Consider the following 15,548-nt stretch of genomic DNA (forward strand, 5'->3'; position numbering starts at 1 on the left):
GCCAAAGCCTGCCTGTCTATCTCCTTCCCTCCCCGCTGCGTAAAAAAAAAATCCTCCCTTCTTCCTTTGCCCCCCCCGGTCTGCCGCTGCTGCTGCTCTACTTACCTCCCTGCTGCTAATCACTGCCCAGAAGCCTTCTTCTCGACATCAATTCTGACATCGGAGAGATGTTCCTGGCCAGCCAATCACTGCCTGGCTGGCCTGGAACGTCCTCTCTGAAGTCAGAATTGACGTCGAGAAGAAGGCTTCTGGGTATTGATTAGCAGTAGCGAGTTAAGGAGAGCAGCAATGGCGGCGGCCTGGGGGGGGGGGTGTTTAAATCGGGCACTGGAGGAAGGCTTTTTTTTTTTTTGCATGGCAGGGAGAGACAGGAAGCGATCGCCTGTCCCGTTGTCCCCGCGCACAGCTTCAGGACGCTGTCCCTGAAAACGGGATATTTCAGCATCCCAAAGCTGTGTGTGGGGACAACGGGACAGGGAATCCAAAAACGGGATGGTCCCGTTCAAAATGGGATGTATGGTCACCTTAAGTATAACGGATTTTCACAAAACTTTTCACAAAGTTCCTTATGAGTAAGGTGACCATACGTCCTGTTTTGAACGGGACAGACCCGTTTTCGGATCCCCTGTCCCATTTTCCCCACACACAGCTTCGGGACACCAAAATGTCCCATTTTCAGGGACAGAGTCCCGAAGCTGTGCGCAGGGACAACAGGACAGGTGATCGCTTCCCTCCCCTGCCGCACCAAAAAAAAAAGCCTCCCTCCTGGCCCGATTTAGGTCCACCGCTGCTGCTCCTCTGCTGCCACTACTCGCACTTGGCAGCCTTCTTCCCAAAGTCAATTCTGACGTCGGAGAGGATGTTCTGGGCCAGCCAATTGCTGCTTGGCTGGCCCGGAACGTCCTCTCCGATGTCAGAATTGACGTCGGGAAGAAGGCTTCCGGGTGCGAGTAGTGGCAGCAGAGGAGCAGCGGCAGTGGACCAGGGCGGAAGTTTAACTCGGGCCTAGTGGGAGGCTTTTGTTTTCCGAGGTAGGGGGGGAGGAGGTAGGCAGGCTGGCTGGCTCTGGGGGAGGGAGGTAGGTAGGCAAGCTTTGGGAGAGGTAGGCAGGCAGTTTTTTGGGGAGGCAGGCAGGCTTTGGGGGAGGCAGGCAGGCAGGCTCTGGGGGAGGTAGGCAGGCAGGCAGGCTCTGGGTGAGGTAGGCAGGCAGGCTGGCTCTGGGGGAGGCAGGCTCTGGGTGAGATAGGCAGGCAGGCTCTGGGGGAGGTAGACAGGCAGGCTGGCTCTGGGGTAGGTAGACAGGAAGACTGGCTGACTTTGGGGGAGACAGGCAGGCTGGCTTCGGGGGAGGCAGGAAGGCTGGCTCTGGGGGGAGGTTGGCAGGCAGGCTGGCTCTGGGGGAGGTAAGCAGGTAGACTCTGGGGAAGGTAGGCAGGCAGGCTCTGGGGGAGGTAGGCAGGCAGGCAGGCTCTGGGGGAGGTAGGCAGGCTGGCTGACTTTGGGGGAGACAGGCAGGCTGGCTCTGGGGGAGGCAGGCTCTGGGTGAGGTAGGCAGGCAGGCTCTGGGGTAGGTAGGTAGGCAGGCAGGCTGGCTCTGGGGTAGGTAGACAGGCAGACTGGCTGACTTTGGGGGAGACAGGAAGGCTGGCTAGGAAGGAAGGAGGGAGGGAATAGAAAGAGACAATTGTTGGGCCTGAGTGCAGAAAGAAATGAAAGATAGGATGCACAGTCAGAAGGAAACGCAACCAGAGACTCATGAAATCACAAGTTTATCAAGTTTATTATGCAATTTGATCAATCGCCTATTCTACATTCTAGGCGATATACAAACAATAATGAATAAATAAAAACTTGGGGTAATTATTACATAGACAAATAATATTACTTAATTACAAAAACTCACAATCATGAAACACTAGAAAGCAAAGGTAGGAAAAATGATTTTATTTTCAATTTAGTGATAAAAATGTGTCAGTTTTGAGAATTTATATCTGCTGTCTATATTTTGCACTATATTTGTCTATTTTTCTATAATTACTGAGGTGACATCGTTGAAAACCCCCCAAATATAAATAATTAACATTTTCTCTGCGTATAGGGTGCTATGTGGTTTTAAAAAAAATTTTATGGTTACCATTATGAAATAAGATATTGTGTGTACATGAAAAATGAATGGAAAAAATTGGGGGCGAGGCTAGGGAGGGATTGGGGGCGGGACTAGGGAGGGATTGGGGTGGGGCTAGGGTGGGATTGGGGGCAGGACTGAATATTAATAGATGTCCCGTTTTGATGAAAAAAAATAAATGGTCACGTTACTTATGAGAGACTCCTGAAAATTCTAAAGAGTCATGGGATAGGAAACAATGTTCTGTTGTGAATTAGGAATTGGTTATTGGGCTACAAAATACAGGTGGTCTGCAGACACAAAAAACGAGGAGGAGGTCTAGCTATCATAGCCAAAAACACCTTGAACATAAGCATACTAGACAAAACATCCAGCTCCCAGTCACTTCACTTCCTTACCGACTCTCCTGCCCTCTTCTGCTCTTTAAAACCATGGGTTGGCAAAATATATTCTGCAAAAACCGCATTGCCAACCCTTGATTTTAACCCGCGCCGCTGCCCGCTACCATCTGATGCCCGCCGCTGCCTATGGCAGAAGGGGTGCCGACTCCCTCCTGCCACCCAAGGGATTCCCCCTCCCCGTTCCCGTTCCCCTCCCTACCCATTTCCCTGTACCTTTAATGGAGCAGGAGGGGTGCTCAATCCATCCTGCTCCAATGCCTCCCGACTCCCTCTCCCCCACCTACCAACCAAAAAACAAATGGCAGAAAGGAAGCCGACTCCCTCCCACCCACCGGACACCCTCTCCCCATTGCCGGTGCATTACCCCCCTCCCGTACCTTTAACGGAGCAGGAGGGCTCTACTACTACTATTTATTATTTCTGTAGCACTGAAAGGCGTATGCAGCGCTGTACATTCTAACACACAATAGACAGTCCTTGCATAGAAGAGCTTACAATCTCATTTAGGCAGGACATTTCAGAGTTGGAGAGATGATAATGGATATAGGTATCTGACAGCAGCAGGGTTGGGGAGATTATAGTGGGTATAGGTATCTGATAGCAGTGAGTAGGAATTAAGAGTTGAAAGCAGTTTCAAAAAAGTGGGCCTTTAGCTTGGATTTGAACACTGCCAGGGACAGAGCACGACGTATTGATTCAGGCAGCCTGTTCCAGGCATACGGCGCCGCAAAAAAGAAGGGACGGAGTCTGGAGTTGGCAGTGGAAGAGTAGGGTACAGATAAGAGGGGCTTGCCCGATGAGTGGAGATCATGGGGGGGGGGAGGCGGGAGAGGGATTATAGGGGGAGATAAGCAAGGAGAGATATCGGGGGGCTTCAGAGCGAATGCACTTGTAAGTCAGCAAGAGGAGTTTAAACTGTTTTCGGAAATGGATGGGGAGCCAATGAAGTGACTTGAGGAAAGGGGTAATGTGAGAATAGCAGCTCTCATGGAATATGAGTCGCACAGCAGCATTTTGAAGGGATTGAAGAGGCGAGAGACAGGTGCATGGGAGGCCAGAGATAAGTACTTTGCGGTAGTCTAAGCGTGAGATGACAACAGTGTGGACAAGGGTTTTGGTAGTGTGTTCAGAAAGAAGGATGGATTTTGGTAATATTACAGAGGAGGAAGCGACAGGATTTGGCAGTCTGTTGGATCTGAGCAGAGAAGGTGAGAGAGGAGTCAAAGATCACTCCAAGATTGCGAGCCAATGAGACAGGGAGGAGGATAGCATCATCTGCAGAAATAGAGAATGGCGAGATGGGGGAGGCGGGTATAGGCGGAAAGATAAGAAGTTTAGTTTTAGCCATATTCAGTGTGAGATGGCGAGACATCGAAGCGGTAATGTCGGACAGGCAGGCTGAAATTTGGGCCTAAACTCCCGCGGAGATATCTGGCATGGAGAGGTATATCTGGGAGTCTTCAACATAGAGATGATATTGAAAACCATGAGAGGATATCAGTGTACCAAGAGAGCACGTATATAGGGAAAAGAGGAGAGGGCCCAAGACAGAGCCTTGGGGTATGCCAATAGACAGCGGGATGGCGGCGGAGGAGGATCCACCGTAACATATGTTGAAGGTACGACTAAAGAGATAGGAAGAAAGCCAAGAGAGAGCAGAACCCTTGAATCCCAGCGAGGACAACGTGTCTAGAAGGAGGCGGTGATCAAGAGTGTCAAAGGCAGCAGACAGATCGGGAAGAATGAGGATAGAGTAGAGTCCATTGGATTTGGCTAGGAACAGGTCATTAGAGACTTTAGCAAGGGCAGTTTCTATAGAGTGGAGAGGCGAAAGCCCGATTGAAGCGGGTCAAGAGTATTATGAGAAGAAAGGAAGTCCAGGCAATGGCGGTGAACAGCACGCTCAAGTAGTTTGGATAGGAAGGGGAGGAGGGAGATAGGGCGATAGTTGAAGGGGGATGTAGGGTCTAGCGAGAGCTATTTAAGGAGGGGCGTAACTACAGCATGTTTGAAGACATCAGGAACCATAGCAGTGGAGAGCGAAAGGTTGAGGATGTAACAGATGGGAGGGATTATAGTGGGCAGGCAGGCAGGTAGGACTCAGATCAGAGGAACAGGTGGTAGGTTTGGAGGAGGAAAGAAGGCGAGCAGTTTCCTCTTCCGTAACTTCAGAAAAGGAAGAAAGGGTTGTAAGGGTTGTCGAAGGGAGGTCGACAGAGCGGACAGTCAGAAGGGGCGGCAGAGGCAACATTGTTGAGAATTCAAGGTGGATCTTGTGAATCTTGTCGGGGAAGAACTCTGCCATCGTCTGGGGGGAGAGCAAAGAAAGGATGGGAGGCAACAGCACTTTGAGTAGAGAGCTGAGCATGGCAAAGAGACGGCAAGGGCAGGCACTAAGAGCCAGGCGCCTCGGGCTCCTCTCTTGGAAAAAGCCTGAGGCGCCACAGCCAATCAGGGACTTCCTTAGCGAATATCTAAGGAGTCCCTGATTGGCTGAGGCACCTTAGGCCCCTTAGCTTGTGTCCATGGCTTCCATTCTCAATTCTGGAACAAACGACTTACAGTATCCATTGCTTCAAAACCTTCAAGCTGCCTCTCAGCTGTAGTGGAAGGCACCTCTGAAGTGTACATTTCCCATTCTCTCTCCTAATCAGAGTTCAGCTGGAGAGCCAAGCACTGCTTCCTCTGAGCCTCTCCCTGCAGCTCTCTTTGCACTTCCTCCCCTGTGGCTCTCACTCATCTCACTTTAACTTGATCTAAGCCACACCTCCCCAACCTGGAGAGGGGGAAGGGAAAAAGCTCTCTCTGTAGCTGTGAATACTCTAATCTTAGCTTCCTGCTGTGTCCCTGCCTTAAAGGTACATACAGTCTTTTAGATTCCAATGTTTTGGCAGGAATGCAAACAGGCTTAGAATACTGTATTACAGCTTGTCTGTGTTCTATATGGCAGTCTTTCTCTGGTTCATCTTCACTAGTGCAAGGGAGGTCAGTGCTAACCTGGTCAGCTCTCCTGCACAGGGGTTTTCACTTCCTATTACTAAATCCTGGGACAAAGCCTGGGCGGGCACTGGATTTGTTACACCCTGCGGTGTGCCCCGAGGATCCCCACTATCTCCAACACTCTTCAATCTAGGCACCTGCATAGGCCAACTAAACATAACATCATACAGCTATACAGACGACATCACATTCCTCCTTCCCTTTGACCAACCAACCCCCACAGCAATAAATGCACTACACAAAACACTAGAAAGAACATAAGAATAGCCTTACTGGGTCAGACCAATGGTCCATCAAGCCCAGTAGTCCATTCTTATGGTGGCCAATCCAGGTCACTAGCACCTGACCAAAACCCAAGGAGTATCAATATTCCATGCTACCGATCCAGGGCAAGCAGTGGCTTCCCCCATGGGGCTTTTCTCCCTGGAAAAGCTGAGACTTAGAGGAGACATGATAGAAACCTTCAAGATCATGAAGGGCATAGAAAGAGTAGACAGGGACAGATTTTTCAAATTATGGGGAACCACAAGCACAAGGGGGCACTCAGAGAAATTGAAAGGGGGAAGGTTTAGAACAAACACCAGGAAGTAATTTTTCACCCAGAGGGTGGTGGATACATGGAACGCGCTACCGGAGGAAGTGGTAAGCAGGAGCACGCTACAAGGCTTCAAAGAAGGTTTGGATAGGTACCTGGAAGACAAAGGGATTGAGGGGCACAGATAGGAGTAGAGGTAGGTTATAGGGATAGGATTAGAGGATTAGAAGCAGTTACAAAATTAGACAGGGACACTGTTCAGGAAATTAGGCCTGATGGGCCGCCGCGGGAGCGGACCGCTGGGCAAGATGGACCTCTGGTCTGCCTCAGCGGAGGCAACTTCTTATGTTCTTATGTTTATCAATAACAGGCTATAGACTTTTCCTCCAGGAACTTGTCCAAACCTTTTTTAAAACTAGCTATGCTATCTGCTCTTACCACATCCTCTGGCAATGCGTTCCAGAGCTTAACTATTACCTATGTGAAAAAAAATTTCCTCCTATTGGTTTTAAAAGTATTTCTCTGTAACTTCGACTGTCCCATAATCTATGTAATCTTTGACAGAGTAAAAAATCGATCCACTTGTACCCATTATACTCCACTCAGGATTTTGTAGACTTCAATCATATCTCCCCTTAGCTGTCTCTTTTCCAAGCTAAAGAGCCCTAACCACTTTAATCTTTCCTCATACAAAAGGAGTTCCATCCCCTGTACCATCTTGGTCGCTCTTCTTTGAACCTTTTCTAGTGCCACTATATCTTTCTTGAGATAAGGAGACCAGAATTGAATGCAATACTCCAAATGAGGTCGCACCATGGAGCGATACAGGGGCATTATAACATTCTTATTCTTGTTAACCATCCCTTTTTTAATAATTCCTAACATTCTATTTTCTTTTTTGGCCGTCGCAAAAGGTTTCATCGTATTGTTTACGAAGACACCCAGATCCTTTTCTTGAGCGCTATTCCCCAAGGTGGACCCTAGCATCTTGTAACTGTGATTCAGGTTATTCTTCCCAATGTGCATCACTTTGCATTTGTCCACATTAAATTTCGTCTGCCATTTGGATGCCAAGTCTTCCAATTTCCTAAGGTCCGCCTGCAATTTTTCACAATCCGCATGCGCTTTAACTTTGAACAGTTTAGTGTCATCTGCAAATTTAATCACCTCACTCGTTGTTCCAATTTCCAGATCATTAAGATCATTTATAAATAAGTTAAATAGCACCGATCCAAGTACAGACCCCTGTGGCACTCCACTGTTTACTCTCCTCCATTGAGAAAAATGAACAACCCTACCCTCTGTTTTCTATCTGATAATCAATTCCTAATCCACAACTGAACTTTGCCACCTATCCCATGACACTTTAATTTTCTCAGGAGCCTCTCGTGAGGAACTTTATCAAAAGCTTTCTGAAAATCTAGATACACTGGCTCACCTTTATCCACATGTTTATTCACACCTTCAAAGAAGTCAAGCAAATTGGTGAGGTAAGATCTCCTTCGGCTGAACCCATGCTGACTCCATCTCATTAAATCATGTTTGTCTACGTGTTCCACAATTTTATTTTTTATAATTGTTTCTACCATTTTGCCCGGCACTGAAATGATGCTTACCAGTCTGTAATTTCCCGGATCTTCCCTGGAGCACTTTTTAAAAGTGGGCGTAACATTGGCCACCCTCTAATTTTCAGGTACTACAGACGATTTTAATGACAGGTTACAGATCACTAACAACAATTTAGCAATTTCATGTTTGAGTTCTTTTAGTACCCTGGGATTTATACCATCCGGTCCTGGCGATTTATTACTTTTCAACTTGTCGATTTGGCTTAGTATATCTTCCAGATTCATTGAGATTTCTTTCAGTTCCTCCGCATCATCACCCTTGAAAACCATTTCTGGTTCAGGTAGATCTCTTACATCTTCTTCCATAAAAACCAAAGCAAAGAATGCATTCAGTCTTTCCGGTATGGCCTTGTCCTCCCTGAGTGCTCCTTTTGCTCCTTGATCATCCAACGGTCCTACAGATTCCCTCACTGGTTTTCTGCTTCTGATGTACCTAAAATAATTGCTATGAGTTTTTGCCTCTTTTGCAAGTTTATTTTCATGTTCTTTTTTAGCTGTCTTTATCAGTGCTTTGCATCTAACTTGCCAGTGTTTCTGTTTCTTCTCACTTTTTTCATTCAGATCCTTTTCCTATTCTTTAAAGGATGTTTTTTTGCCTCTAATAGCCTCTTTCATTTCACCTTTTAACCACGCCAGCTCTCGTTTCCTCTTCTTTCCACCTTTGCTGATACGTGAAATACATCCCTTTTTTTTCAATCACTGCATATAACATGACTTTTTATTAGATAGGTTTTTGGTACATTTTTTTTTATTAAATCTGTCGTAAATGATTTTAGAGAAAAAACCAAACTTATCTGTCCTGGAGCAAAGCAAAACTTTAGCGGGTCTTGACACGTTTTGCATCCAGCTGCTTCAGAAAACTTGTTATGTGCAGTAATTGAAAAATTAGAGATTTTCTGCTGTTGGAGCTTTGCTCTAAGTCTGGTCTCTCAAAAACCTTTTTTCTGAGCACTTAAGAACATGCTATATTGTATTTGAGTTGACAACCATTGAGGACTGTTATTGTCTGTTATATTGTATCACGTTGTCCTTGGTGATACATTTCATCATTAAGTAGATATGATTGAAGTATATAAAATCCCGAGTGGAGTAGTGCAGGTATAAGTGGATCGATTTTTCAATCCGTCCAAAATTACAAAGACTAGGGGACACTTGATGAAGCTACAGGGAAATACTTTTAAAACCAATAGGAGGAAAATTTTTTCACACAGAGAATAGTTATGCTCTGGAATGCATTGCCAGAGGTTGTGGTAAGAGTGGATAGCGTAGCTGGTTTTAAGAAAAGTTTGGACAAGTTCCTGGAGGAAAAGTCTCTAGTCTGTTATTGAAAAAGACATGGGGGAAGCCACTGCTTGCCCTGGATCAGTAGCATGAAATATTGATACTCCTTGGGTTTTGGCCAGGTGCTAGTGACCTGGATTGGCCACTGTGAGAATGGGTTACTGGGCTTGATGGACCATTGGTCCGACCCAGTACGGTTATTCTTATGTTCTTATCCCCTGTGTGTTGGATTCTATAATATATTCAAAAACAGCAAGGGAATTTATTTATCCAAGGTGATGATATAAATAACTCTTTTACTAATCACCTTTCTTCTTCACTTCAAACACAAATTTAAACACACAGCTGATGTGGTTAAGTGAACACTCAGACCCACAGCTTAGGTCCGGTGAAAAATATCACGGAGCAGCTGTTAAAGAAGACCATCATGGTTGTTCACAGTCTCCTCCACCAGACAAAGACTAAATAACTTCAAATCAAACTTAAATAAAATAAAGTCATAAATTAAACAACAACTTAACTTTGAATGGTGTGGATGGTAAACGTAACTGCTCCGGGCTCCTCCGTTATTCTCATTACCGACCTCCCAACCTAGGTTTCACCCGCTGGCTTCTTCAGGAGGGGTACTAAAATTGCAAGATGACTCAAATCAACACTGAACCACACAGCTTACCTTCTCAATGAACTAAACATTTTGAAATACTCAAGACATACACTCTTTCTACGACTTACACTCCATGCTGCACACAAACACGCTACTGACGAAGAGCATTTCCCAGCAGGCCACGTTTTTTACGTCATGATGTAAAATTATAATTGAAACCATTCAATATCATTGTTTAATCCTGCGGGGGCCAAGGTATGCCACCGGAATATGAACTTCTGCTCCAAATAAAGGAGATGTTGGGTAATGTTTCCAGTTTTTTTATAAGCACGCATGAGCACAGTGTATTGTATTTCTTCTATATGATGAAAGTTTATTAATGAAGAGAATAAGTAGCTTCTTTACCTTAGCATTTCAATTTGACATTGAGATCTTTTGTCACTTTTTCTGCTTTACTCAAAATTTTATCTGTCTAACTGTGACTCCGTATTATGATGACTCCTATAGCCTGATTTTATTAGATTTTGAAACTACAATTGTGCAACAAGTAATTCATATACATAAAATATCGCAATACAAGCACAATAAACTTTCAGACATTAACATACAATTACATTTTTCCCCACTCTCCCACCCAATACTCAAATAAAATAAAACCCACAAGAAACTATCCATATATACCCTGAATCAAGTTCCAATGCAACTCCCTTCCCCTCCCCCAACCCACCCTGGATGTGTATGTTTACAAGCCTATAAAATAAAATCAATTATTCTTCCTTACAAAATTTCACCAATGGCTCCCAAACATCCATAAACTTTCTGTAATGCCCTTGCTGTATAGCCATGAAATGTTGCATTTTTAAGATGTAACAAAGCTATTCCCACCAAAAATTATAACTTAATCGATCCCAATTCTTCCAATTCCTTAAAATGAGCTGTATGGCAACCCCTGTCATTATAAATAGAAGTTTGTTATTTTGATTAGATATTTGGCTTTTAGCTTTCATCAATGTGCCAAATAAAATGGTGTCATATGTTAATGCCACTGGATTTTCCAATATGTTGTTCACTTGATCCCATACGGACCTCCAAAATTTAAGAATCAAGGGACAATAGTATAATAAATGATCCATAGTCCCAGCTTCAAGATGACAGTGCCAGCATCTATTAGACTTTGAACTATCTAATTTCTGTAAACGAACTGGAGTCATAAATGGAGTCATTACCCTCCTAATGGACAAAAGAAGATGAATAGAGATAATATCTAATTGTATGTCTGAAGAATTAATCGATCCAACTATCTGTTCCACTTCCTGAATAGACACTGGTTTAAAACTGTCCTAGGTTTCATGATTGTCCAGAGCTTCTTGAAAACTAACCTTTCTTCTGTTTCTGTGGAACAAACTTCCATTTGATGTTTTAGGTTGTTTATATATATCGCCTAGCAAGGTTATCTAAGTAGTTTTATAATCAGGTACTCAAGCATTTTCCCTATCTGTCCCGGTGGGCTCACTATCTATCTAACTAGCTGGGGCTATGGAAGACTGAGTGACTTGCCCAGAGTCATAAGGAGCAGCACGGGGTTTGAACCCACAACCCCAGGGTGCTGAGGCTGTAGCTCCAATCACTGCACCGGGAAGTGACCTTAACTCCAAAATAATATAAGAAGCCAGAGGCTGTCAAAGTGTCTCCTAAAGTAATCAATTTATTCTTAGAAGTACTGGCTAAGATATAAACAACTTTGAACAAACGATGAGGATTATTTCCAACTTCCTCTAACTTCTTATTAATATACGGTACTCTCATTTACATCTCAAAATTTCACTGTAATAGAATGTACTATGTTGTTTACATTTTGGCACAATTCTTCAGATTGATTTTTACGCCATTTACGCTCTAATGGCCAGATTCTATAAACAACACTGAGTGGTGTAGAAGAGAATGATGTGGAGCCATGAAACTTACAAGTTATTCCACACTTTTCATGACACTTGTCCTTTCGTTTCATATCATTGAAATGAAAAGTGTGGAATAACTTATAAGTTTCATGGCTGCACATCATTCTCTTCTTGGTTGGGCCCCTTGTATTGTGATGTCATAATGCCTCATTCCACCAATGCCTAAGAGCCAGCCTCATTGGTGATGTCACAAGGGCCTGGTTTCCCTATACTTGTGCCCATTTGCTAGATGCATTTGCCTCACTGAAACGGAAAGTGTGGGATAACTTACAAGTTTCATGTCTCCACATTATTCTCTTCATGGTTGGGCTCAGAACTTTTCATTGTCCCCTCATATATCTTAGTAACTGTGTATGCAGTGTGTGTGTGGGGGGGGGGGATGGGGGTGGGTGTTACTAAAAATGATCACCTGAAGTTTTTAAATTGAGTTTTGCAATTCTCAGGTGAGCCGCTGCTACCCCTTTGCACACCGGGGCTGCTGATCCCAAATCCTTCTGGATTCTATTATGACGACAAGTGGACATCCCGGGTCTGCTCCACCAAGAAGTTCCCCACGCCACCCAACGTCACCAAGTGCCTTAGAGGGAAAGTGGTGTATATGTTTGGAGATTCGACCCTGCGGCAGTGGTGGCTGTACCTTGATGGATTTGTTCCCTGTAAGCTACTGATTGCATATCACTTCTCTCAGTAATAATACAGACCTCCTGTGTGTCTAGATCAGTGGTCTCAAACCCACGGCCTAGGGGCCACATGCGGCCCGCCAGGCCCTCGGTATGTTTATCATAATCACAAAAGTAAAATAAAACAGTTTCTTGATCATATGTCTATAAATTACAATATTATTATTATGACTTAGCCATAAGGAAAGATTTATAAAGTATAAAGAGTTTTACCTCATGCAAAACTGTCATTTTTTAAAATAAGACATTAACTATTTTTTCTGAGGCCCTCCAAATCCAAAATGTGGCCCTGCAAAGGGTTTGAGTTTGAGGCCACTGGTCTAGATGGAAAAACGAGTTCCTAAAAGTCATACTTGTGAGTGAATTTTCTATGAGTCTCTGTTCAGTTTCCTAGTTAGACACCACATAATTTATATACTCATCTACTTTGCAAAGTAAATGAAATACAGACGACTTCACTTAAGTGCAAGCCCTTCGGACCGTTTGCCACGTGCACTTAAACGGAGCAGGTGCTTAATTGCTGTACCATGTGAGCACCGTCATTTTTCTCGCGGGATCAGCAGCTCAGGGACAGAATTCCATGCTTGCATTGATCACAGCCATTACATATCTTAGGACGAGTGACCAGAAATTGGGTTTTGTTGCTTTCATATTCAACAGGCAGGCACCTTGAAGCCAACAGCTTCGCTACGTTTGAAAGCGGTGTAGAGGTCTCTATCGCTTTAATTGGGAGACCCTACGTGAGCAACGGCAGAAGGACTTGGAGTACACCACTCTTAGGGGACAGGCCCTTCCAAATTTATGTACAAGTACTGTAATAACAACGCCTAAGCGACATCTGACATCAGTATGGTGGACACATTCAGCCAAAGACAATGATTTTTGTCCACGCAACGCCACGGTGCAGTTCCGAATGTTCGAACACATGGCCAGATCTAGACTGCTGTTCTGAAACACGCGGCTCATCTTTGTGATTGCTTTTAACTGGAATGAACGTTACATAAAAAAATAAAGGTTGGACCTACAACATCAGTGCACATAAGCGGATTGTGTGCTTATCAGAATTGCAAATATCCGGAGTTTACGTCCATTGACTTTAATGGAAAAAAAACGGGACCATGGTGGTCGGGTACGGATAACCGAAGCGTGCGCTTAACCGACGTGCACTTAGGTGGAGTCGACTGTACAAAGGTCAGGATGTGTTCCTTCTATTCAATGGCATAGTAAGGAGGGGTGGTCTACCCCAGGCATCATCTTGATGGGGTGCCAGCTCCTGTCCTCCTCTCCACCCTCCCCACTCCTATCCCCCCCATTACAGCATGTAAGTACCCCTCCCCTTCCCCCATACCTCTTTAACGTTCCGGGCATGAGCAGCAACCACAACCTGCTGCTCGTGCCAGTGCCGGCTCTTACTCTGACATCACTTCCTGGACACGCGCCTAGGAAGTGACGTTTGAGGAAGATTGGGTGCTGCTCGTGCCTGGAACATAAAAGAAATACAGGGGAAAAGGCGTATGCAGCAGGATTGAGCGGGGAAGGAGCGGATGGGGGTAGGGCAGAGAAGAGGGCAGGATGTGCGCAAGCCGCCCCCGGGCACCTCTCACCCTCACTATGCCACAGCTTCTATCCCATCAGATTATAAAGACTTTTGATGTAGCACCTATCCGAAATCTTCACGCATCACTGACTCTGCATTCAGTTTGATTATATTGGTTATAGTGAAATGTGAAGAAAACACAAACACACAAATGCATGCTTCTGCACTCACACACACAGGAATATTCTCCTCAACGTGGTCTTCAGTTCTTAGTTTTCCGTGGAGCCAGAAAACCCTGTCTCTCTTCTCTGCAATCCTAAGTGCCTTTCTTGCACCACGGCTTTGTTTCTTTGTTTTTCCAGTCAGAAGTCATGCGCTGCGTTTCTTGTTTTCATGTCCTTTCCAAACCATTAAAAAAAAAAAAAAATATTCATTTTTTCCTCCGTCGACCTGCAACCGGGGACTCCCAGTTCTTCGGTGGCCGCTCAGTCTCGCGTGGTCGCGGCTTGTTCTTTCTGCCCTATGTCCCGGTCGGGTTATTTCCATCACAGACCCACACCGTTGGCTTATCCTTTGCCTGGGGGTTGATCACCCTATGGACTCTTGCTCTCGATGTGCCACCCTTCAACCTCGGGCTCTCCATCGACGTTGGGCCAAGATTCTGGACCTCTTCGCCATGGAAGTGGGTCCCACCTCGACCCCGGTCTCGGCCTCGGTCACGACGTCGGCCTCGAAGACCTCGGTCCCGAGAAAGTCCCCCTCGACTTTGAAGCACTCGGGGGCTTCGGCTTCGAAGACCTCGACCTTGGGTAAGTCTCCTCTTCCTCCTTCAGGTTCAGATCACCTACCGAAGAAGCCATCCTCTGAGTCTCTGGCCTCCCAGGCAGTGAGTTTAGTCCTGCCGGCCTCGACAAGACCTCCTCCCAAACATGCCTCCACTTTACGGGAATACTCTACCTCGAGGTCGCCCTCGTTGGAGTGCATGTCCGTATGTCCGAATCCCTTGGTCTCGATGCCAATGTTCGAGGATATGCTAAAGGCTATTCTAACTACGCAGATCTCCTCGGCTTTGACCCAGCTTGCCCTGGCCTCGACCTCGCCCGTTGTGGACCAGCCTGAGCGTCGCGCCGAGGGCCCTCGAGGCAAGCTTCATCGGTCTCGACGTCTATCCTCGAGTGATTTCTCGCCTGTTCCCTTGAGGCGTACTTCTCCCGCCGTCCGTCCTCATGTGAAGCACCGGTTGAGGCGTCTCTCTCACTCGAGGCAGTGGTCTGCGAAGCGGCCCCGGGATTCTTCCCTGAAGCGGGGCAGATCACCGGGCCCTCGCACTACGGGGTCCGTTCTGCCATCAGACCTCATGCTCCTCCGCTCTTCTGTGCCGTCATGGTCCCCTTACCGTGGAGCACCGAGATCGAGGACCCTCACCTCCCTTCCATGTCGGCGGGTTTCTTCTTCCCTGGGCTCACTGGGGCGGGCTCTTCGGATCTCTGTCCCTTGGACTCCCGGGTCCTCACCTGCCCAGTTTGCTAAACGCAAGCTGTCATCGATTCCCCCTCGTTCTTTTAGTGGGGCCTCCTCGACGTTCGTGCTTGTGGACACTGATGTGCCGGCGCAGTATTCGAGGGAGGCTTTCCCCTCGTTTTCGGCTGCCCCGAAGTCTCGCTTGGCTTCCCCCCTGGAAGGCCCTCCTCCTTCACCAGGTTTGTGGTGGACAGGGGCAAGGCGCTGCAATTGGACCTCCAATCTGATTCCAGGCACACCCAGGAATATTTGGAGGAGATGGAGCTTCCTTATCCGCC

At 46.2% G+C, this 15,548-nt stretch overlaps 1 protein-coding gene across 2 annotated transcripts in view; it reads left to right on the forward strand.

The window, feature by feature from the left end:
- LOC117349552 (NXPE family member 3-like) overlaps positions 1–15,548 on the forward strand; it is a 246,342-nt gene that overhangs the window by 218,262 nt on the left and 12,532 nt on the right. The window contains exon 4 of one of the 2 annotated variants that reach the window (XM_033923110.1): positions 11,976–12,188. The exons of the other annotated variant lie outside the window; for it this stretch is intronic. Within the exon in view, the coding sequence (XP_033779001.1) occupies positions 11,976–12,188 (213 nt within the window). The remainder of the gene's footprint in view (positions 1–11,975; positions 12,189–15,548) is intronic. 2 annotated transcript variants of the gene reach the window in all.

Source organism: Geotrypetes seraphini, chromosome 16 (assembly GCF_902459505.1).
Source record: "Geotrypetes seraphini chromosome 16, aGeoSer1.1, whole genome shotgun sequence".
Lineage (NCBI taxonomy): Eukaryota > Metazoa > Chordata > Amphibia > Gymnophiona > Dermophiidae > Geotrypetes > Geotrypetes seraphini.